At 36.2% G+C, this 25,232-nt stretch overlaps 2 protein-coding genes across 6 annotated transcripts in view; one reads left to right on the forward strand and one right to left on the reverse strand.

The window, feature by feature from the left end:
- The window catches only part of LOC121868364 (serine proteinase stubble-like), a 22,344-nt gene extending 11,902 nt beyond the window's left edge, over positions 1–10,442 (forward strand). For 3 of the 4 annotated variants that reach the window (XM_042368889.1, XM_042368890.1, XM_042368891.1), the window contains exons 2-8: positions 79–618; positions 1,217–1,283; positions 3,700–3,862; positions 4,579–4,787; positions 7,136–7,341; positions 7,744–7,801; positions 8,560–10,442. In XM_042368889.1, the coding sequence (XP_042224823.1) occupies positions 478–618; positions 1,217–1,283; positions 3,700–3,862; positions 4,579–4,787; positions 7,136–7,341; positions 7,744–7,801; positions 8,560–8,696 (981 nt within the window). In that variant the 5' untranslated portion in view covers positions 79–477 and the 3' untranslated portion in view covers positions 8,697–10,442. Of the gene's footprint in view, positions 1–78; positions 619–1,216; positions 1,284–3,699; positions 3,863–4,578; positions 4,788–7,135; positions 7,386–7,743; positions 7,802–8,559 lie in introns of all 4 variants that reach the window. The other variant, XM_042368892.1, reaches the window with a different exon arrangement.
- Positions 8,066–25,232, reverse strand: LOC121868363 (probable ATP-dependent RNA helicase kurz). Of its 2 annotated transcripts, XM_042368888.1 has the most exons (22): positions 24,966–25,232; positions 23,510–23,689; positions 22,938–23,198; positions 22,051–22,442; positions 21,613–21,802; positions 20,341–20,559; positions 19,453–19,588; positions 18,806–18,995; positions 18,145–18,370; positions 17,623–17,742; positions 16,894–17,160; positions 16,578–16,689; positions 15,975–16,160; positions 15,570–15,720; positions 14,909–15,029; positions 14,517–14,632; positions 13,828–13,943; positions 13,442–13,579; positions 12,447–12,615; positions 11,360–11,457; positions 11,035–11,145; positions 8,066–8,635 (listed from the first exon to the last, which is right to left on the reverse strand). In XM_042368888.1, the coding sequence occupies exons 1-21, from the start codon at positions 25,032–25,034 to the stop codon at positions 11,039–11,041; spliced, it is 3,564 nt and encodes a 1,187-aa protein (XP_042224822.1). In that variant the 5' UTR covers positions 25,035–25,232; the 3' UTR covers positions 8,066–8,635; positions 11,035–11,038. The 2 variants fall into 2 exon arrangements, with proteins under 2 accessions (XP_042224822.1, XP_042224821.1); XM_042368887.1 differs by lacking the exon at positions 8,066–8,635 and having other exon boundaries at positions 10,732–11,145.

A 25,232-nucleotide genomic window follows, 5' to 3' on the forward strand; every position in this document is an offset into this window, starting at 1 on the left:
TGTTATGTTTAGCATATATTTCACAATTCAGACACTTAAAGTTAAGGAACAATGTTTGATGATGTTCGTCTTCCACAGGTACCTGTGATGCGACGAGCAACATTTGAGAGCAGGAGAAGACAGTAAGGTTGGAGAGAGACTGGGAGAGCTGCTCCTACAGACAACTAGCTGTTTAAAGCTCCACAATCATGCGATGTGTTTCGCTCTTATCTCGCACTAACTGCAGTTAAATAATACACGGTTTTATTGTCGAAAATGAGTCCGTCGACGAAGACTAGTTGGTAATTCAATATATATACGTAATGTGACGACAGTAATGTCTTCAGTGTTGCAGTTTGTACAGACAACGACTACACCTTCACTCCTGTTACTGATACACATTATGGATGCAAATGTTTTATATTCTAAGCAGTTTTTTTGAACATAAATTACGAATTATCATCTATACAATGAAGTGAGAAATAAATACATAACTTAATGGAAGTGAAATATCGAGTGTTGAAAAAAGGTATTTCTATAAATGAAGCCAAGAGGAGAGTTGACATCACCACCATGAAGTCTGCAGTAGCTGTGCTGGCAGCTGTTGTACTGACATGTGGATTATTACAGCCTGTACAGGTGAGTAGTCGTTTATAAACCGGGTGTTGCGTGTTCATCCCAGGTGAGTCGGAGTAGAGTCCTGTTTAAGGAGATGAATCAGGAGTTGGGGATAAAGAGATCACCGTTTAACCTCGAGTTTCTAATATATGATGGAAATGTAAAATTCTTGCGAAACTTCTTTGACTGCGTTTCAAATGGAAAGTTTGGGGAAATTTCTTCAGCCAAGTGAAATATTGCAGAAATCACCGTACAGACTTCAAGCATAGGAATGCAATTCAAAATTTTTTGAGACAAAGCAGACATTATATTTAAATGTCTTAATTATGATATATCCAGTTATATTTGAATGCTTCTTGTACGTGAAAGATATTATGGCTGAGTAGTATACAGCACTTGCCTCCTGCTGTGAAGATTACCTAATCCTGTAAACTTAATGGTTCGTCTGAGGCAGTCCCCATTCACAGCTGTTGATAACTTGGGCTCGGATCAGTGACTCTTGATACCCAAGGCGAGTTCTGTATCCACTCAGTCGTTAACGAAAGCAAGACCCATAAAATCGCTTCCCACGTTAATCATCTGCATCGTTGTTAATACATTTATATTCTTATATTTACAGGGTGGAGTGTTTTGGAACAATCTATTTGGTGGAGCGGGTGGAGAGAGAGCTCAGCGGTGTGCCTGCTGTGAGTACGTCTGAGGACCACACCACCTAATACTCACGTTCATTGCTTCTCTTTTCCATTTTATTTGTTTTTTTTTCTTCGGATATCCTTACTCTCAATACTCCTTCCGTTTATCAATAGTGATATATTCTGCATTTAATTTGCATCTAGCAACAAGTTTTAATCTTTTCAACATAAATTTCTTTAGTGTTAAAGTGTTTATTTTATTTTTTTAATTATTAAAGAATAAACATATATTTTTTACTTAAATCAACATTATCACACTTTGAATAATGTAAGTAGAATAATACTTCCACAGATTACCGCAATTTGCAATAAAATTCATTAAGTATATGGCTCATCTATATATACACTGTATATCCCACCTGTTGTACTGTAGTTATCCAATAAGTGGCCTTAATGATAATACAGGTATGATATTATGTTATATTATGTACATTTGCTACACTGGAGGCTCCTTTCTAGTACACTCAGGTGATTTTTTTAATAACTGGATAAGATTTGAGTGACAGACGGGAAATACAGTTTGGTACATGTACAGTACTTCGCACTACACTTATCACTGAGTCTACGAATGCTATTTGCTCAAGGTGGATATCCATTTCTGTTCATTACTTAAAAAATGAATGACACGATATTTCATGAAATCAGTTTATACCCCTGTAATAAGATTTTCCATGAACTGCTATGGTAGTTATGAACAAATACATATACCGTCTCTAAAATGGACAATGTATACCTGAAGGACTATGTATACCTGCTGTGCGAACAATGTATATCTGCTGGGCGTAAGTAGTGACATTATCAGCTAGTGAGTTGACTTACAAATCAGTCTGTGGTAACGAGACTATAGGACTGAACAAATCGCCAGGAGTAACAACAAAATGGACAAGATCAGCAAAACTCACCTACTTCCACTTTCCTTGACATCGTCGTGAGCAGCTCAGGGAAACAATGGTAAGACAGACATACTAAGAAAGTCCAGTTTTGCTTTGTAAATATAGCATAAAAGCTAACTGTACATATATGAACTCCGTGTGTGTGTGTGTGTGTGTGTTTAAAGCGCCGGTAGTGATGGTGTATTTACGGCAATAATTGTATGAAGCAAGCAAAGATTTTCCTCAATTTCTATGCATGTATGAACAGAAACATAAATTAGTTAAACCTTACGTAACAGTACTAAAATGAGTCAGTTATCTTTGTCTGGTGTAACCCTACTTCCTGCATTTCAAATATTTTTCGAGGTTTGTTTACTTTATGCCAGTTTGTTGAATACCACATGAAATGTCTTCACCTGCGCATGCACACACAGGTACCGAGGATCATTTTGCAAGGCATGGCCAAAGCATCACCCATCCAAGCCTTGCTGGATTAAAAATAATCTTTGTTTATTATCGAGAGAATGTGTATCGCTATTATTCGTCTTGTTATCTCATCATGATGACAGGTAGTGGCTCTTTGATTCATTAACTTCACCATTTAAACTGTATTAACATTTAACATTGTAAATATCATCATGTGTTCCTTTACACAACGACCTATAAATGTCATTGTATATACTGGTAAATTATATGTAACACGTTCACCTGTATGTTACTTGGTGCGTGCTGTGTTAATGACACTGATCCACATCTCTACGTATACTTAAAACATATCATTTATGTACATGTAAACTCTAGTTTATTAGAAATGTGTGTGTGTGTGTGTGTGTGTGTGTAATATCATTAAATTTGTAGTGTTTGTACTGTAAATATACAATAGCATGCAAAGACAATGTTAGTAATTAAAGTCTTCACCTGTAACCTGCGCTTAATAACTCTACAGTATATCATCTTTGCTAGTGAAAAAGTTGAGGTGTTGGAAACGTTAAAATTAAGAACAGTCTTATATTTGTGTTTATGACACGTTAAAATCAATATGTTTAGTAGCTTCAGGGAATTAATGAATCTATCTCACTGCCTAAAATATTCTCAGGCAAGACTTGCAGAGGAACCTTTCGCCTCAGTTGTAAACAAAGCATCAAGTTTTTCTGACTTCTTTCTTACCGAGTTCAAGAATATTAAGGGTAGGCCTACGGCGACGGTGTCAATCACAAAAGTTCCTCCCCGTGTTTTTTTCAGTAAGCACCAAAGAACTTCAGTATTAAATAAATATAATCCGCCAGGAAAACCTAATAACAAGACGGGGAATGATTTTTTTTATTAGTTTACTTGTCATGTCTAGAGAAGAACTAGCCTAGTTACGCGCTTAGTTTTTATCTATTGAAACGCAGTAACGCATTATAACATAACGTAACCAAAAATGAATCAGTTAATCTTTAATTGTTGGTGACTAGTGTAATTACTAGTCAAATATACGCTCTTCGTGGCTTTAGCTGTTACGCACAGCCATTCACCCCTACCCTATGTTTCCTCAGCGTGTGGTTTACCTAATCGACGGTCGCGTGTGGTGGGAGGCAGCTTCTCGGAGTTCAATGAGTATCCATGGATGGTGACGATTATGTACAAGACCCACTTCTACTGCGGTGGGACCCTCATCAGTGATAGATACGTCCTCACCGCAGCCCACTGCATTAGGGGGTAAGGCTGACAACACACGGGGTGATCACACACACACACACACTGATTACTAGAAGGATAATCGTCAAAAAATCCATGCATGAGTAACACATCCTAAGGCATCACGATTTGTCTTATAAATTGAACGAATGAAAAATTCTCACAGGCGGAATGTTTGTTATGTTTACTGTACTTCAACTACTAAATTACGTGCCTACAATAGACTTGACTATACGCACGACATCAATAGTTAAGAATAAGATAGATTTTGGCTGATAACGTAAAGGATAACTATGAACAGACTACCGTAACGACGTAACATCACATATAAACTAATAACGACTAACCTCACATTATTAACGTGCTTAAAGGTGATATAATATTCCTTGTTTTTATATCTACTACAGTATATATATTTATATTTCCATTGCTACATTACACACTGCTCAACCTTTTCGTCATTCATTTTCTGCTGCACGCATACATTATTTTATCATATCTCATTGATATTTTCTCTCACATGATAAATAACATGTAAGTATTCTTCTGTCTATTATGTCATGCCTAAATATTGTCACACCTTTCTTAAAATATAATTCACTATAATTTACATTTCACCTCGTAGACATTTTCTATGTACGATCCATTTTCTTTCACACCCCATGGTGTACTCTGTAATAAACCTATCTTAACTGTCTTGAGCGTACTCACTGTCTTACAACCAATAATGATTGCAGGGTAAGCGTGAACAGCTTAGTGGTGACGGTGGGTGAACACATACGGAGTTTTCCCATTGAAACTAAAAGCAAGGAGTACAAGGTCGTGTACTCCATCTATCACCCGGAGTTTAACCACACCACCTATAATAATGACATCGCCCTCATCAAGCTAGGCCAGAAAGTAGAGTACAAGTGGCACTCCCGTCCAGCCTGCCTGCCTTTACCAAGTAAGTACAGTATGCCGGAACAATCTTCTTTGGTTCACCCCTGAGAATTAAATACATCGGAATATTTTCGCAAGTATTCAGCTGTGATAAGCTTGGTAATGTAGTTCACTTTTTCTTAACTTACTCTCACCTCACACTTGTGTACGTGAGCGGGAGGCCGAACATAACTACGAGCACCGGATATTAATTTATGGAAAATTGCTTACCTTTCTAAGTAGCGTTGTCTCACTTTGTCATCAATCCTCAGAGTACTATTCTGATTATTTCCGTGTAGTATCAAGATTCCTTTACAAGTACAAGAAGTTCATTCAACACTACTTGAGCGGATAATTAGGGAGACTCCATTTTTTTCTTTAGTCACAAAAAATCCGTCATTTGTAAACAAACACTGGAGCTGTTGTGTACTGAAAGCTTAATACACCATTATAAATAAGTTCAGATTCGTTTCTTTTGATTTCCGTCTCTTGTTTATTTCAATAAGAAATATTATATATTGATTATGTAACACATGTAGTAATATTCTCCGTGCAAGTGTCTTCAACGACTACCAAACACTGGTCTTAAGTTACTTCACCGGTGAACAAAACTCGTGCACCAAATGAACTTCCAAATTTCCCTGGTGCATATATATAAATAATTTTAATTTATATTTCAATTGAATTGTTTGCTTTCAGAGTTAACACAATACAAATACACGAAAATTGCTCTTGTGATGAAGTTACAGCATAATCCTCAATATTTCTCAAAAGAAAAGAGCGGGAGTTCATGACATCCAACACGTTCTCAGGCTGCCTCAACCACTACATCCGGCCGCATGATGCACAACTGATGGCATCTTTTCTTAACGCTAATTTTCGCGGTTATCCCCACTACTTACGTTTGGTTGTTATTACACAAGTGTATATAATTTTTCAGGCGAGAATGAACATAAGAGGGTAATACAGTTTGTTTAAAAAAAAATAATTGCCTCGGTTAGAAAATATTCACATAGTATATTTTGTAAGATTAATGGATAGGTAAATAAAGCATTATGCAAATAAAATGTCGGATATTATTGTTACAGGATCTCTGATATTGTAAGAGACACACACACAAACACACTTACAGCAGACTTAAGCATCGTACTTAACATTGATATACAGTATACTGTAAACATTAATTTTCGTGTTTTTTTTTCTAAAATTATAATGTAAAAACAAAAACCTTGAGTACAGTACTTGATAATGCTTATTACAAAAATTCCCAACACTCAAACAGCAAACTCCCATAATTACAGTACACTTAAATATGCTTGGGAGTAGGAAGACAATCATTACAGAATTAGCAAAATGGTGGTAGTTGTTGAGAAATTATCCAGCTGTCTAAAACACATATGATATCCAAATTATTCTAGTTTTGTTTGCAAACTACCGAAATGGTGTTAGTTGTGATTTAAGACTAGCTCACTTACAACCAACATATACACAACAAAGTTACCACAACTACAACCTGTTATTAACGGGTTATGAAAATGGTGGTAATTGTGGTTGAGGACGAGCCTATCCCTCGCCAGGTGTGCTTGAGGCACACTCGTAACACCACTCAATGAAGGAATTAGCAAGGTGGTGGGAAGTGTGACTGAGGATTTTACCTGTCGGTGTGGTTCTCCCGGCACACTGACCCATATACTCGTGTCAGACCATATTGCACTTTCGTTAGTTATGTGGAGCAAATACTAGGTGGCAGCTCACTGTTAGCTTACCAGGAATGGTGTGTGTGTAAAGTATTTTTGTGCTTGTGTGTGTGTGTAATATATTTGTGTGTATGTGGTGTATTTTTTGTGTGTGGTGTATTTTTTATACTTGTGTACTGTATATTAATTAATGTACATTCTGTATAAAGTAATGCTTAGATCACATATGGTTGATACCTTGTCAAATTACAAAATGGATCTCTTAGATGAAGAACATTTATTTCTCTTATTTCACCTGATGTTTAAATATCATAATGCTAAATGGGGGGTTAAGTTAGGTAAAGTCAAGTTATGTTAGATTTAGGTTAGGTCGTTAGGTTAAGAGTCATGGAGGTAATCTTAAAGTGAAATAAGTTACGGGACCAATCGTCTTCTGTTCCCTCTTAATTTAAGTATGAGTCATGAGATCATGGAATAATCTACCAGTTTCAGTGAGGAAGATTTAAGGGTTAACTCTTTCAACTCCAGACTTGAACAGCATTAACAAATCTTTAGGTATTTTTAAGAGCCTGTACATACCCAGTACTTGAAATAGTGTAGTGATTAAAAACACAAGAGGGAAAAGCCTAATAAAACTATTTCAAATTAGTAAATTCTGACGCTTTCTCCCCGGCAGACAGCGACTACGTAGGGGAACTGGGGGTGATCACTGGCTGGGGGAGGACGTCAGAGAAGGGGGATCCCACCGACACACTGAAAGAAGCTCTTGTACCCATCTTTTCCAATGCTGTGTGTCGTCACTCCCTTCGCTACCACTCCCACGAAATCACTGAAAACATGCTGTGTGCCGGATATATCAACGGAGGCACAGACTCATGTCATGTAAGCTCATCATCATCACTGGGAATTTTATCGAAGGTCCTATGGTTAAGTAAAATGATTTCTTGGTTAGTACAGACCGTACAGATACTGTACATTAAATAAATGTTATTGAAGTAAAGTTACAAAGGGCCTGGATTTTTTGTATTAATTTTTACTATGTATTCACAAAAATTCTTACCATTGCTCATGACATATTTTTTATATCTTGTATATCAAAATCTTCTGGCATAAATAAATAAAATACTTCAACAGAGACCCTCTTTCTCAAAACATAGTTTATACAATTTCTTGATAAAGAAAAATTTATTGGTAGTCACTCAAATTCTGACATCGCTGTAAATAATAAACAAAGTGATGTCCAGGCAAGAGGAAATCCTCTGACCTTACATTCCGGACTTTCAGGGTGACAGTGGAGGTGGCCTAGTGTGGCAGGGAACAGATGGCAAAATGGACGTCATAGGTATGTAAACACTGTTTTTGTGTCTCTCTCTGTCTGCTCATGTCTTTAATGAACTGTTGCTAGAAATGAAGTACAGTCAGTCCTCGACTTACGATGGGGTTAGGGACCGACTATCAGGTAGTAAGTCGAAAATGCGAAAATAATACATAGAAAATCTAAAATGGGTGTCTCTTTTTCTTCTCAGCACCACGAGAACTCTCACGTTTGCACTTGCCAGCCATTTTAAAGGGAATTACAAACGAAAATTTTGTCAGTACACAGCGCGATCACTAATGTCGGTACTAGAAAATACGTAATTTGAAAAATATTTTATACGACTGCGGCAGTTGTAAGTCGAGGAGTACCTGTTATTTGCCACATAATTTTATTTCCTTGCAATTTGAGCAAATTTCACTGTTCAATCAACACTATTTCCTATATGCACTGCATTATTTCTTATGTTCAAACTGTTCACTTAGCAAATATAGTACTGTACATAATGTATCATTTAGTGACAATAGGTACTTCATTTCATCTGTCAGTTAATGTTCTTTACAGAAACAGTCTACTGTATTTATTCAAAGTCCCTTAGCTCACAGTGCTGTTGCTGGCAATTATACTACAGTACTGAATTAAAATTCCTGTACAAGTATATTAACATTGAGATCTACAAGGATGAGGATGTAGGCATGAGATTTTATGGGCAATTCTTCAGGGAAATAAGACACCTTATTATTTACTAAAAAACGGGCTGAACTGTTCACTGTGCTGTCCAACAGGTGTGGTGTCGTGGGGTGACGGATGTGGACGTCGGGGTTACCCAGGGGTTTACACACGTGTCACCAAGTACCTGTCCTGGATAGAGGAACACACCAAGGACAGCTGTTACTGTGGCAGAAGACGTGGAAGAACCTGATAATCAAATGAATTAAGTTGTGTTGTACCTGTAATTGGTAGTAGTATTTTTTTATATGTTTGATGTCCTGTACTGGTGTGCTGTAGTACCTAACAATATTCTTTTTTTCCACTTAGCTATGTGGTGATGATACTTAGTAGTTTTGCCTCATGGGATTTTGAATGATGACAGTGACTTAACACACATTCACTTTGTATCCTTAATCTACCTCTTTGTGAAATATGTTTATGTACACAAAAAATTATACAAGGATGTATTATTTGTAGTAGAACAAATGAGTTCACATGGAGTATGTCATATAGAAAGGAGAATTTTCCTGAAATCCCACATTATGACTGAACCCACAGTTACGGTAAGTGACTTATATATTATGTTTACCATGCCAGTAGGTTGAATCCATGAAATTCTCCATTATTAGTGGTTGAACCTAATTAATGAATTAGTTATGCCTTCCCATAACACAAAGTCCCTGAAAGTGATCCTTAGAACCTTCAGTCACCATTCAAGGTAGAAGGCAACGAGAGGAGGTGTCTTCCTTGAAGAGTTGTCAGACCCAAGGCCCTCAGCTTACCTGGAGAAATGAGATGACTCATTTCAGGACTAATTCTAGTCACCCTGCATTGCATATTTACTAATATGTTGGGGCAGTACCAGAGCCAATTGGTGAGCCAGGTACAGAACCATAATTAGAAGCTTCCTCTCTGTCCAGAAAAGCACTACCTCTGACATGTTAAGCCCTGATCAGAACCTTGACAGGATCCTCTCTTCTGGAGTCCTAATGATCAAGCACAAATAGCAAATCCATACCCTGAAAAGTCTGGAAGAACAAATTAACCACATAATATGTTCTGCTGTAAATAATGACAGTTGCTTCTAAAGAAATCATTCTGAGAATTCGTTGTGATGTGAAGGTATAACTAGTCCATAAACACTGTCTCAGACACTAATGTTAGAGGGTCTCCTGAAAACAGTAGCAGTAACATACGTAGTGTTATAACTTATATTTGGAAGACAAAGCAATCTTCTTACTCATTCATAGTTATCAAATATACAGTACAGTATTAAGAAGATATATTAAGTTCCTTTATGCTATGTTGCTAGTCTTGCACAGAGCAATGTACAGTATTAAGACATTAAGGTCAAATTGTCAATATGATCATAGTATTCATGTTATTCCTTTTACCTTTACTTAGTTTTGTTTTACAAAAATCCATAATTTTGTATTTTTTGCTTTTTCATATTAGAATAAGTTAACACATGTTGCTCTTATATCTCTACATTATATCCTGTGATTGTGTTAAGTTAGTGTGAGGACTGACAGCACAAAAGGCTGGCAATGCTATTCAAGAGACCACTGAGTTTTACCCTGTAGGTCTGGGAAATATCACAAGCTTGTCAGTGCTGCAAGACTTTAGGCCAATTGGAAGGGAGAAATCAGGGAAAAAATCTTCCCCATAAAAGTATTAGGAGTCAATCAGGAAAGACCGCATAGGATTATCTATGTAACCAAAAATACCTTCCTCAGATACTTCTGTCAGTTGCTCCCATCTATTTTATTACTGTGAATATTAGTACAATACTGTACTTGTTTTTTATTCATATACTGTATCTGATATTTATACAGTAACTGTTTCACTGTGCCATAATAAACAGTTGGTGTACAGGCAAGTTCAACAAGTGATATGATCAATGTCACATCATCTAGCAACACTTTATAATAATAATAAATAAACTGTTTTCTATAAATGATTTTTGTTAATAAACAATTACCTCTGTATTATTTGGCATCAACTCTCTTTTATTCTTCTATTAAATAACACATTTCCTGAGAGAATAGAAACTACAGCATTTGTTAACTTATTGAGAAACACTAAGGCAAGACTAAGAAGGCGCATTGTTGAGCACTAAAGAACAAGATATCAACCCTAAACAACAATTCATCTATGACCACCTAACATGTCTTCAATAACTGTTTTAAGATAAAGGTAATCACTATTTACAGGATTAAATTTTTTCTTGGGGAAAAGGAAAGCTGTTTACGGTAGATTTTTCTAAATTTCCAGACACTCAACGCATCCACTGATCTGTACATAACAAAATACATTAATATAATCTAACACATACATTAAATATTTTGTACAAATCAACTCTCATACATAAGAAAAGTACATTTAAGAATTGTTGATCAATATGTGAAATCTATCTTTACAACAACACGTAAAAAAAAAAATAATGAACAACACATCTGAAGATAACAATTCGTAAAAAAAAAAATAATGAACAACACATCTGAAGATAACAATTCTAAGTCAGATGAGTAGATAACTAGACCACCTACATCATCAGCTCCAATTAGTGTCAAAGGAATGATCAAGTGGTGGCCATATTTTCAAGACTTCTCCTTTAACCTCCTTGTTCTGTAGCCACTGCAGGTATTCCCGCCGTAGATCTGTAAGAGAAAAAGGTGTACGATTATATAATGGGGGAAGTAAAAGTATTGATGAGATATATTTAACACCTTGACTCCAAATCAAATATACTCCATGAAGCACAAATCCATACACTCTCTCTACATTATTTACAAATTTCTTCATATATGTGCAGTGTCTAAAGGCTGTGAAGGAAAGTTATGAAAAACATTTATTATTTCTAAACTGAATTACAATTTGGATCCGCAGCCCATGCCTCCTTTAACTTGGCCAGGTTTGTGATGTCTTTGCTCATCAGTGCACGAAGGAGACTTTCCCGTTGTTCACGATATCTGCAGAGATGAAAGTCAAAATGAGGCCATTGAAATAATCTGTAAACATATCTAAACATATAGTAGAGTCTGGAATGGAGAACACTGTGGAAGATCAAATGTATGCTGTACACAGTAAAAAAAAAATAAAAAATTGAATGTAAATAATGGTTAACATGCTTAGTTTACTCTACTTTGGATGTTTATAGAAAATACAGGTATACAATTCAACATGTATGCAGGTACTTAGTGCAGGTATACAAAAAATAAACAGTGTATAAATAATGTGGGTACAGTGAGTTCTGCTATAACGCGTGTTTTGATAACGCGAATTTGCTCTAACGCGATTTATGAATTCGGAACAATATTTGTATAACGCGAACGCTTGTTTGCTATAACGCGATTTTTGCTTACTATTTCTCCAATTTTGTGGTATTAACTGTGAATATGGTAAAGAAGAATATCTCCAAAAAGCGTTCTGATGATAGAATTCCCGGTGATTATCGTAAAAGAAAGGATATAACACTTGAAGAGAAGCTCGATGTTATCAACCTCAAAATCACCCTTCTCCCCCATCAAGTTACATTCATATTTTTTCAAGGTAAAGTGTTAAATTTACTGTATGATTTCATTATTAGATATGAATGTAACATTTATTTAGACTGTGCTATCCTTTGTGTTAGGCTAACTACTAAATTTTTTCGATTTCGAGTAATCTGCACCTAACCCTATTTTCTCCATAAGCCCTGTTATTTCTATTACGCGATTTTCTATAACACGATATTTTACAAGAACACAATTATCGCGTTATAGCAGAACTACCTGTATACATCAATGGTAAAGAGCATGGCAGTTTAACTTTGACACACACACACACACACACATGCACTCACACCACATCCATAAAAGCACACACACATACACACACACACACAAGCATATACCCACACACACAATTCTCGCTTTATGCTTTGCCATCACTCTACACACATAATACACATACATCTCACCTGATAGCAACTGGGTTAACTAGTGTCCTCGGTTCATAGAGATGACCCACAATGTTTTTAAGAGGTGAGCACATGTGGCCAATCAGGAAACAATAGGCTACCCAGTTAAAGAGATCTCTACCGTATGGATATTCTACCTCCACTTCAGGAATCTCCCATGATGCTGGCCCTGTGATGTAGAGGAAGACTCATATAAAATATCATATATCATCTAAATCACATAACAAAGGGTAATTCAGCCTTTTATAAAGCATAGAACCTGAATTTAACATTATCATTAAACTGGTGCAAGATTCAGATAGCAGAGATAATATACAGAACCAATATATGCAATAATCTCAAAGTATGATAACACTATGAACAGCTATATACCATACCTATCCATCTATAATACTTTGATGAAAATCTGTACATTCCTATATTACTTCCCGTTATTTACTGTAGCTAGATTTTGGTCATTCATGGAGACTTTGCTTATCATGTCCCCCTTTCCATCAATGTTTTTATTATCACAAATCATAACAGGAAATCACAATTAAGAAATATATTCAAATGTTTAGTCACCTACACTTATCCATGGTACAGTGGCTGGTGTGGTTAGTGAGATGGGGCAGCTCTATATTTGTTTAAATTACGGTAAAACTCTCAGAATGGCCCTAAGAAACCTCGCTTTAGTAAATGAGCATTCCATGGAGTTGCCACATCTCATAAAATGTATCAGCCAATGTACTAGATATTCTGCTCTTTCAAGCCTTTCTATATGTACTATAATGTAAAGTATACTATAATGTAAAGCGATGAGAATCTAGAGCAAACAGTGACTCTCCCTTCATTCACCCTTACTGATATAACACCTGTATTCACTATGGTGGTGGTCACCTTCCCTAACTATGCCCTGGTTCATCCATGTTGCTTCATCTAACCTAACCTAGCAACAACCTTCATCAATAGTACAGTACAGTACCGGGTATATCACAGTGCTAAGCAATTATTACCAAACTTCGCAGTTCGATGGCAGACAATTTTATCTCGGTCAGCATCATAGCGAGGTTCAGGAGACTCCAGAGGTGGTGAAAAGGTGCAGAGATTTGGAGCAAACACTGCCAGCCATTCTGGTTCTATAACTGTCACATCTGAAGAAAAATTAACAAGCATTAAGTCGAAAGTCTCTGAAAATGACTGAAACAGGAATTGTATCATAATTTTACACAAAGGAAGTGAATTTATATGTTCTGTAATTATCTTTTAACAAGAAAGGATTCTAAGAAGATATTTATTTAAAGTAACCAAAGGGAAATACACTGTACCATAGAATATCACAGATAGACAACATCTTTTATACCAACACACAACAAAAACAAAAGATAAACTCCATACTTACTTCTCATGAACATCTTGTGAGTCTCATAAACGTCTTGGTAAACAACCCATTGTGGCATGTCGATTCGACCTATTGATGATGTTGGCATGAAGACTGGCTCCTCCATCTCCTGTGTTCTATAAGGAATGAAGAAGTGAGAATTTCAGTACAATATTATTCACCATAAGGAAATAAATGAAAGAATATGAAACAATAGATTGATCCTGGTAATTCCATATTATGACTCAGGTGGTAACAGGGAGACTAGGCCTAATTCTGGCTAAACCTATGCCAGGTTCCAAGACAAAATACACACACATGACATTTAAATTAAGGATAGGTAATGATAATATATAGTCCTGCAGAGAAAGTATGTGATGCAGATTATTAAACAGATGGATAAAATGAACCACTTTACAGTATTGTTAATCTGTATTCCCATTTCAAGAGACAACTTCACTGCCATTAGGAGACACTAAACAATGTGACTCTTACTTTGTTTGGAAGGAACTCTCCCTAAATAGTATGATATTGTGTAAAGGAGTTAGTCTGTGTAAACTCTTAGAATATTTATAATGATCATCAAATCCAACTGGCTTAGTCTTAAGTATAATTATATCACTTTCAGAAAAATTCAATAAATCTACAGTAAATCAAAACAAAAATAAATTTTATCCATAAGAAGTAGGAAACAACTTGCCCAGTCTCACCTATATGCATGCCTCCACTTTACTTTGTCTTCCGGGGTCTTCAGTTCACAATCATCCACGCGACGCGCAACATGGTCAACTGAGCCGGCCAGTACTATCTGTCTTAATAGTCGAGCCTGGGTAGAAACAACACATTAATAAGGATGAACCTAAACATTAATTCAAACTCCTTTACTCCACAAGATGACCACAAAAACTGGAAATAATAGAGAATATCATTTACAACAGTTCAAAAATGCTCAAAATGTTCATCCCATGATCTCAACAACACATTTCTAAAGGCAATGACTAAAGTTTCTATGAACTCAGTGAATTAGCTTTGCCATTAATTTGGGTGTGGATTTCATAAGTTTCCTGTAGACTTCAAGGGCTATTACCAAACACTATTTCACCTGGTCATCAGTAGGAGGTGCCATGTGAGGGTCCAAAATAAGGTCACACGATGGGATGATAAGGTTAATCTCGTTTGTTAACTGTCGGCGTAATTTGCGGATTTCTGTGATTCCTTTGTGTCTGTTGAAATAATTTCCAAAATAAATATTATCCCCCATGGGTGAAGTGCTAATTACATTGCAATCACCCCTCACCTTAAAAGCAGAGTAAACTAGAGTTATGTTGGTAAAATTAGACCCCACTGGTGTCAAAAGTACATAAAGAAGCCCTTAAGTAATTATCACTGTCCTAGATAGGATACTTTTTAAACAATTCTGGGATGGAAAAAATATTAGTGGATGGACAGATGAACAGAAACAAGTGCAGTTCAACATGCCTGAGTCTGTTCAGTTAATTAGCTGCCAAGATATATTATTCTTTTAATAGACCTCATGAAAGTAGGAAAATAACTGGGAGAAACAAAAGTCATAGTAATATTATAGCAATGTCAATCGTTTACATGAATTTCATACAATGTAAATCTCTAGAAAGTCTCAAGAAAATATCTGTAAGCAGTATTTGAAATATCTATTTAGAGTTATGAATATTAGCTTATCTGAACATAAACAGAGTCTACAAGGGTATAGGACAATAAAAGAATCTCCCCGTTGAAGTACTGACCGTAGTCCGTTATTTTCACACCAGTCCCGTGCTCCGCCCTCGTATTCGGCCGCACCAACAGCTCGAAGTAATACCATGACATCTCCTAATCTCCTGGAATTTCCTGTACCTGCCCATGACATCCTTAAAGTCCGCCATCTCTTCCGTACATCTGAAGACGAACACAATTTTACAGAAAACAGCAAGTGTAATTCTATCTATCCATCTATATCATAAACAGTACAGTACAGTATTGTTATTTCTAAGTCCTTCAATGCACAATGTTTCATCTGAGAGTGTGACATGGGTGTAGGATGAAGTTGGCCTGATAAAAGTACCATAAACAGATCAAGAGATACTGTCTTTACACCTCTTGGGGGAATACATAATGTCACCCTCTATGAATGGGCCTAAAATCTTACTTACCATTTACATTCTCCTTTAAATCAAGAGGAGTTTCTATAAGGACCTCAGGAACTGTAAGAGCTGCCACTAAAGCAACTGTGTATGGCAAAAGGGAATGCTGGTGGCTGAGTGCAAGCATTTTACCATACCGAGGAGCCAGTGGGAACGCTGCCATGGCTTTGCCCAAGGAGGTGATGCGACTCAAGTCTGGAAAACAATTTATTATTAATTACCAGCTATGAACACTTATATCAAATGTGTTTTTTATTTTAACTGAAGCACTTTCCCACTATACTACAGGCTAACCAGAAACAACAGTAAACACAAACTGGCAATCCCTATTTCTTTGTGCTGTAACATATGATTTCTGCTATAGTATCCTCCTTCCACAGCAAGGCAAGAATTTAGTGATTGTTTCTCTATTATTTTCATCAAGTAAGAATCACAAAATAATTGAAAATATAAAGGTAAACAGTTTTCATGTAATAAGTCTACTGAAGCTGAATAATAAACCCATTTTGAATTTATAGTGGCATAATAAGTCTCTTTAACATGGAGTATAATAATCCTATGAATTTCACAAAAATTCTTTCACTCTGGGCATCTTTGTGTAGGATAAATTACCTTTAGCTTTCTGGGTCTTTATCTTTTTGTACTTAGGCAGTGATCCTGCTGCTGGGTCTGGCAGTTCCTCTAAAGCACCTAAAGTTAACAACCTTTTTATGCCATGACAAATCTGTAATGAAACATATAATGAAAATGGAAACCTATTAACCCAACTTATATCCAGATAAACATTAAATTAGTTACTAGTTTTTTATAATGATGATGAAGACAAGAAACGTACAGTATTGCAAACACCTACTGGAATGTAAATGTCAAAGAGATTTCTGATTTAATTTTTTCCACACGACAAAAATCCTTGGTCAAAAGGCATCACCTGTAGGTACTCGGGTGGTGTGGGAAATGGGAAATTAACCACAGGAAGATTCATGGCTTTCATCACTAGCACCAGATCATCAATGGGACGTCGCTGGATTTCAGCACGTGAAAACTTGAGGAACTCGTCATTGAATATCGCTGAGGAATACAGACGATAACAATGACCTGGAGCCGTCCTGCCAGCTCGACCTGCTCTCTGATTGGCTGAGGCCTGGGAGGTCCACGTTACATGGAACATTGACACTCCAGTCACTTTATCATATACCTGTCAAATATAAATATCTTTTAAAAAAAATCTAATCTTTCCTCAAATTAGGTGACTAAGAGAAATGCAGTATGAAAGAGCACACACATACAAAACACTGTCAACAATACTTAAGGACAACTCTTGATACAAAAAATAATGTGAAAATATTTAAAAAAATAATCTTATGTGACAATAATTAGTCCATATAACAACAGCATTCGGCGAGTACTGAACAATCTTTCTGTACATTTATTGGTATATTTCAACATAGCACTGTACTATAATTCATCTAACCACTAATTATATACAAACACTCCAAGCAAGAACAAGACAAACAACAAAGTGGCCCAAGATGTGTTAATTATACCATTATATTTATAACAAAATTACTAAACATTACTTGTGTTTTATGGTATTTTTCACTTGTGCTGTTGGTGTATTTCTTGCCTCATATATCCAACCCACAGAACAGGGACTTACCTTCTCCTTTACTTTACCACAGTCTACTACATATTTGATGCTGGGTATAGTGAGGGACGTTTCAGCTACATTGGTCGCTACAACACATAGTCGCGTACCTTCTGGCGGTGGCCGGAAGACCTGTTAAAAAATGACAGAATATTAACTCTTCATAATATTACATTAATAAACAGACAAACTGACAGACTTTAAGCTCATTAAATCCTCAGCTTACACATGCAGTACACAAAAAAGAATTAATAACATTCATAAGATCACCTGAAGATTAGCTCCTCCAACTTATTTGTTCACTTCACCATTGGTCTTTGCATGTTTAATCATCAGGTGAAATAAGCTAGGGGAAGGGGCTAATTTTCAGGTGAACTCTAACATCATCTACAAGGTAAAAATAACATCACCATATACTATGATAAAAATTAGTAAGGTACAGTAAAACAATGTCATCTACCAGTCTTTTGGAAATAAATGTTTGTATGTTACTGCTGAAAGTATACTGGTACAAAGACACCAAGTGACTCCTACCATCTGTTGTTTTTCAGGAGGTAACATGGAGAAGAGCGGTAAGACCCAGAGAGGTTGTTCTGGCTCGCCCTGTTCCCCAAACCTCTTCTTCCCTGCTATTATGTCGTACTCCTCCTCGTCCAAATCTAAATCACTATCGCCATGATCTACAGCTCCTCGGTCCTCCAAATCCGCCACATCTTCGGCAAAGTCTCCCTCAGCATCATCAGGCAGGGCAGATGAGAAGCTGAAATTATCGTTGAATTCATATGAAAATGATAACAATACAATTCAGATCTCATCACTTGCTCAAGCCTTTTTTTTTGCTTTACTTAACTACACAGACATGGCCACATCCATTATATTTTCTCATATACCTGTATAAAGCAATGACTCTGGCTCTGTCATTTAATCAGGTTCTTTAACCCCCATGTGTTGGGTTTGTGACTATTTAGGGACCTGTGTAGACTAACCTCAGACCTTCTTTCACTCTTCTCTAACATGGCTGGTATCAGTGACTGTTATTGCCATTATGGCTTTAAATCCTATTTATTACCCATTAAGGACTGCATAACCTACCACCACAGATGCAAAAAATGGAATGCACAAAACATCAACTGACAAGTGACATTCACTACTAATGGTTGCCTTTCTAAAGGTTAAAAAAGAAAACAAAACTTACTTCTCCAGTTTCACTTCAGGCAACACAATCTTTTTGACAGGAGACTCTTTATCTGCTTTCCTCTTGGCCTTAATCTCAAGTTTTTTCTTTCTAAATCCACTCACTTCTTTTCTCATTTCATCTTTACTGCTAGAATGCACGGGGAATGTTGCCCGTAACTTGCGGACCAGAGTGTTCACTTCCTGCTGACCTGAAAATAGAAAAAAATTGACTTAAGAGTCTCTTAAAAACAAAGTAATATTATCTTTTCACTTCCCATTATCAATCAAGGCATAACCTCTTTCACTTACCAAAGTCTTTTGCTGATATTCTATTCTTAATGGAATACTGCCTGACATTTGGATCAGTCACACAGATGGATATGTTTCTGTTTACTATAAACTGTAAATGGTGGTTTCACACGATCAGCCAAAAAATAATATCTACTGCAATGAACACTGGCATACATTCCTCTATGTAATACCTATTAAAAAAATTAAAGGGCACATTGCCTATCCTTGCCACTCTGCATTATAAAGCTCAACAATAATAAACCTACCTGCCCTAGTATCATAAAAGGGATAATAATCATAACATGTGAGAAAATTTTATAATGTGTCATACAGCTAAAACCATGAGGGAGAAATCAACCAATCCCTCAAGCGTACCCGTCAGGAAGATCAGTATGCCCCCCTCGGGAAGCTGACGATGAATCTTGCAGGCCTTCTTGTACGCTTCTCCCAGATAATCTTCAGCAGTTCGTTTGTTGTAATGGATCGTTACGTCAAACATTCTCGCATCAACCTGGAGTTTTGACATAAAACTGATGAAAAACTGTTTTAATACGAACTTCTTCAATTGTACTGTATATCCAATGGGAAATCTTGAGGCCTTCTTCTGGAATGGGAATATCAAAAGTAATAGGACACCCTAACTTATTTCACTTGAAGATTAAATACCTTAATGCTTCCTGTAGGGGTTAGGTTAGAGAAGAATAGGTTTGCTTAGGTTAGCATTAAGGTGTTTAACCATCAGGTGAAATAAGTTGGGGTGCCTAATCTTCAGGTAATTCAGAAGTGCGAATAAATGACTGACAATGAAAGAGGGCACGAGTTGCTCTAAACTCAAACCACCAACACATAAGACAAGACGATTACAGACAACATCCAGAGATCCAGTATTAAAAATAATCATAAAAAACAACTAGTGTATCTGTGAAACAATTGACGTACTGTGCCATGAAAATTTCTTCCAATGTTTGTGATGTATATATGAAATAACGTATACAAGTACTGTACAACATATAACAAGGACCTCCGATACTTTTGCTTATCATATTGGATTAAAGAAGTCAGTGTGTATATCATGATGATACCAGAAAGTTCAATATTCATGAGGAAATGCAGTTTTCTATGCTAATAAAAAAGGATATTCACAGCACATCCATTCTTACACAATTAATACAGTACAGTACTACCCATTAATGTAAAGCACAATATACTGTTTCTCACACACACTTATCTATCTCCACCCAATGAGAAATTCTAGTCACAAACCTTAATAACTGGAGGTTTTGGTTCTTTAAAAAGACGAACATTTTCGGTGAAATCCTCAACTTTCAGCGTAGCCGACATAATGATGAGTTTTAATGGCTTGCCCTTGGCCTGTCGCCTTGGGATGATCCGCGAGAGAATACCGATCAGAATGTCCGAGAAGACACTGCGCTCATGGGCTTCATCAATGACTATCACAGAATATTTCTTTAGTGTTGGATCCTGTTGGAAATAATTGTAAAGTAATGCAACATGTATCATCATCATCATAATAATTCATCACACAACTTCATATTAAGATACAAGTGTAATTTTAATATGTATCAATTTATACTAAAAGAGTGGAAATGCTGGTTAGATCTTCAAGTAACTTTACATTTAAATTTGGTGGTAATTAATCTTCTCCGTGTCCTAAGAACAAACAGGTGAGAAAGATTGGCATTACTATAAAGTCCGAATAATACACAAAAATCTTAAAAAATGATGAGGAGCAAATAAATAAGAAAACCATAGAAAGATTACAGAAAACTATCTTCCTGCAACTTAAAATAATATATTACATTTTACGGATAATTATCACAAGCTTGGTATTACAATAATGTTTAATAGGGTAATGAAGGAAGTTATTATTGACAAACTCTAAAAAATGGTACTGTAATGAGAGAAGAAAACACTGTGAGTCTGGGAACAGTACATTATAAATCTGAGAATGAAACACCATCATATACAGTAGTACAATATATATTTACCAACATCACTAAAACTAAGTAAAAAAAAATAGTTACATCCCATACAATACTCCACTTTCAATTATATAAATTGAAATAATATTTGCTACTTCTTCAAAAAACAATGAAAATTAAATAAAAAACATACCGGTATTCAATTTGTGCATTATCTATTCATTAGCATCAACTTTAGAATCATATAACTGATAAAGGATATAACTGGTGAAAGATAAATCTTGTTGATATTTATAACCCATCAAGGACTCTAAAGTAGATAAATCATGATAACTGCATTGACTGCACTCATAGTCACAATAATAACTACCAGCAAACCATAAAAATTAACTAAATCTAAATTGCCAGGTATAAGAAGTATACATGGCATTATTCTTTTCAAACGATTCATTGTTCTTCTTACTAGACATCGTTACTATGAAGACTACAAACTTGGGCTAACATGTTAACAAATATAGATGACTCGGACTGAAAAACAGAGAGAATTTTAGCCACAAGGCACTTAAAACTGAGAAAGCTGAGCAAGACTTACCAATTGGATTTCTTTCAGTAAGACACCATCTGTCATGAACTTGATCTTCGTATCTGAAGTTGAATTACCTTCAAATCGTATCTGATAGGACACCTCTCTTGATGATAAATTCATCTCGTGTGCAACTCTCTGAGACATTGAAATAGCAGCCACACGTCTTGGTTCGGTGATACCGATCATCTTGCCGTTGCTAAAAGTAAATTGTGATTATACTGTAGTGTATATATGTACAGTACATAATACATTGGTTGCACAGTATTTACAACAAAAATTACAAGAACAAATGTGCATGATGACATGTCTTAATACAATTAACATCATTACAGATACAGTGCTGTACGGTACTGCATCAACAAAATTAATAAACCAAACTCTCGTACAAATGTGTGTGATTAATACTCACAACATAATTAGCTTAACTACAGGTACAGTACCAACCTAGTATATCCTGTCTCATACAGAAACTGAGGAATCTGTGTTGTTTTGCCACTACCCGTCGCTCCCACAATAACCGTAACAAGGTTTTCACTGATGGCCTCCATAATGACCTGCTCTTCTGCTAGGATAGGAAGCTTGAGCCTTGCTGCCTGAACCTCAGCTAGACGGTTTAAGTTCATGAACACTGCCGGCTGCTTCACTGGCTCAACAGCATCTGCCTTACTTGACTGTGTTTCTGCTGGTTCACTTCTACTTGAGTCGGCTTCAGCTGCCGGACTGGTGTCTTTTGTCTGTTCCTGTTCTCCGTTAAGTTCTCCTATTACCTCTGTGTCACTTTCTTTAGCTTGCTCTTCCTCTTCATCATCACTTTCATCACTACTGCTAGATAATTCCTGCAAAATATTCAAATAAGACACGGCATACTTAAACATATCCAGTCATCTTCCAATCTTAAATGGAATGGATCAAGAGATACAGAAACTTCAAGAGGTTGGAAGCAGTTAGGGAGAGTAAACCATATATAAAAAATGTTTTGGGAGAATTATTGAAATTTTTTAAAAGCCATATCATACATGTACAGCTTACCTTCATCATTCATAGTACTGCACAGTACAGTACTGACATTATCACTTCATTGGTAATGATAGCATTCAATAATCTGAATAAATCTTTTATTTACTTCATTAGATTCTAACAGTACTGTTCTGTACTATCATCAATAATTTCTATCTTTCATCACACGAGAGTTGCATTTTATTACTAATTCCTTTACTCCAACCCCTGACATGAACTGTGTACTGTACTCAACTTCCATTCCATTACAATAACTACAGCCTGGCAAAAACTCGTCACAGAAATTTTATTGGGCATAAAAAACAAAATCTCACCCCAAGTCGAACAACATTTAAGTCATTATTATCCTTCTGTTCTTTATCCTCTTCCTTCGAGGGTTTCTTTCGCTTTCGTCCCTTCACACTGCTAAGCACCTTCCCCTCCTCGTCCTCTACTTCATTATTTGTTAGCGCGGTGTAATCTTCTGTCTTAAACCTTTTCCTCCCGAGTGTCTGGGTTTCTTGCAGTTGAGTCAGTTTCATCAAGTCCTTTGGATCAGCCTTAACTTCCTGTAGTGCTGTGAGGAGGCCGGCACGCTACCGAGCAAAGGGAGATGAAAAAATAACAACTTCTTAACCTCTTGTATATGGGGTCGTTAAAGACCTGAGTAAAATCGTCTCGCTTTAACCAAATAATTTTTAAAATGTGGCATCCCCATAGTGAAAGGGTTAATCTTTAATTTACAGATGTTAAAATAAAATCCTCTTCTTACAAGTTTAAATACAACAAAACAAAAGTAAATTACAAAGATGAACAGCTACAACTAAATTATACAAGTATTTAAATGTCATGGATTTTTTATTTCTTTGGAGGATAAAATGAAGTATTACTGTCATATCATACTCACCTTTTCCTTTTTATTCTTCTGATCCACAATTTTCTCCAAATGTTTCCGTTTCTTCTTAGACAGGAGCTTGACTGGGCCTGTAGATTTATCGCGCAGTTTTTTCGTAGCACGTTTTTGGGATGGGAGAACCAGAGCATTACTCGCATCATACTTGTCTGATGATTCAAGCTCAACTTTAATCTGGAAGGCATTCAAGCTACTGAAATTCTGACACTAACATATATATTGGGTTAATATTGACGACTGAACCACGGACGAGTTATTTGGTTTGCTGTTTATTTTCTTACTATATTTTCATAAGTGAGTTCTGATATGATACTCAATTCTTGTGCAAATGCTTCCTTTGGTATATAATTAGACACCTAGGCGCACACTACTTGTCTTCTTGGCGGTAATGTGGAGATGAATTTTCTTCCCAGGATATACCGTAAACAGCCAATCATACTGATATATTCAAAACACTTTGCCGCCCGGGCCAGATCAACACCGATGCTCAGATTATGCCTAAGAACCTTTGGTACGGACGCTATTCTCACGTCCATAAAAAAATTAAAATTATCCCATATCATGGCAAGTTCTTTCTGTTTAATATACTGGGAGCTCTGGCTAGGAAACTAGGTAAGGTTCGGTAGGTTTGTTTGGTTATGTTGGTGAGGTCTTCTAACAATGCTTCTGCTGCTTGTTTTTCATTTCAACTAAGGTTAGGTTAGGTTTAATTTAGAAATAACCAGTTTGGGTAATTATATAGGACTAAACCACGAGCGAAATTGATTGAAAACAATTATAAAAACGCCGGATTTTCATTGTTATATTAAAGTGGACACCGTTGTAGTTAATGGAAATATGTTAAAAAATTGATATTTTTAAAATAAACACTACTTAATATTTGTGGCTGTGAAGAACAAACCTAACCAACCAAACCAAACAAACCTACCTAACTTTACTTAACTTCCCCGGTATAGTAAACAGAAAGAACTTACTATGCTATGGTGAAATTTGAGGCAATTTCTGGACGTGAGATGATATGGCCGCATCGTCGCTATGCAGCCCTGGCGGGTTAGTCCTATATATTAACCCCAGTTTTTAACACATTTGCACAAACTACGGCAGTGTCCACTATAAAACAGTGAAATTGCAGCGTTTTTATAATGGTTTTGTATGAAAAGTCGGACGTGGGTCAGTCGTCAATAATTATATTGAAAAAAATAGATAGGCTACAGGTAGGAAATCATTTTTATTCACTGCCATCTTAAGTCTCCTAAGACAACTTTCTCATGGATTTGTGAATATGGAAATAAATTTGCTTTTGTTTTCAGGTTTGACGGCAATGTTTATACACTAGTTCTTAAAAGGCAATTCCCTCTATCTAACCAAGCTAATTTTATGTCAAAATATATGGCACTAATTTAATCCATTAACTCCATAATAACTACCACCTTAATAACTACCACCTTACCTTCTTTAACTCAGAGTCATCAGTCACAACGGTGGGCCGCGACTTGTACTTCAGGCGAGACCTTCCCATCGTGGCTCTTCTTTATTGACTTATCTCCTTCCCTCTGGCTTATCATACAAATTAATATCTACACTCTTAGTTAATGCACAATCGTCATGGATTCGTCTTTTCAATCTGAGTTAATATAGTTAGAGGATAGGGATATATTGAGAGTATTAGGGTACAGTTGCAGACCTCACATGTGTTTGTTTACTGTCCAGACCAAAG

Source organism: Homarus americanus, unplaced genomic scaffold (assembly GCF_018991925.1).
Source record: "Homarus americanus isolate GMGI-L3 unplaced genomic scaffold, GMGI_Hamer_2.0 scaffold19318, whole genome shotgun sequence".
NCBI lineage: Eukaryota > Metazoa > Arthropoda > Malacostraca > Decapoda > Nephropidae > Homarus > Homarus americanus.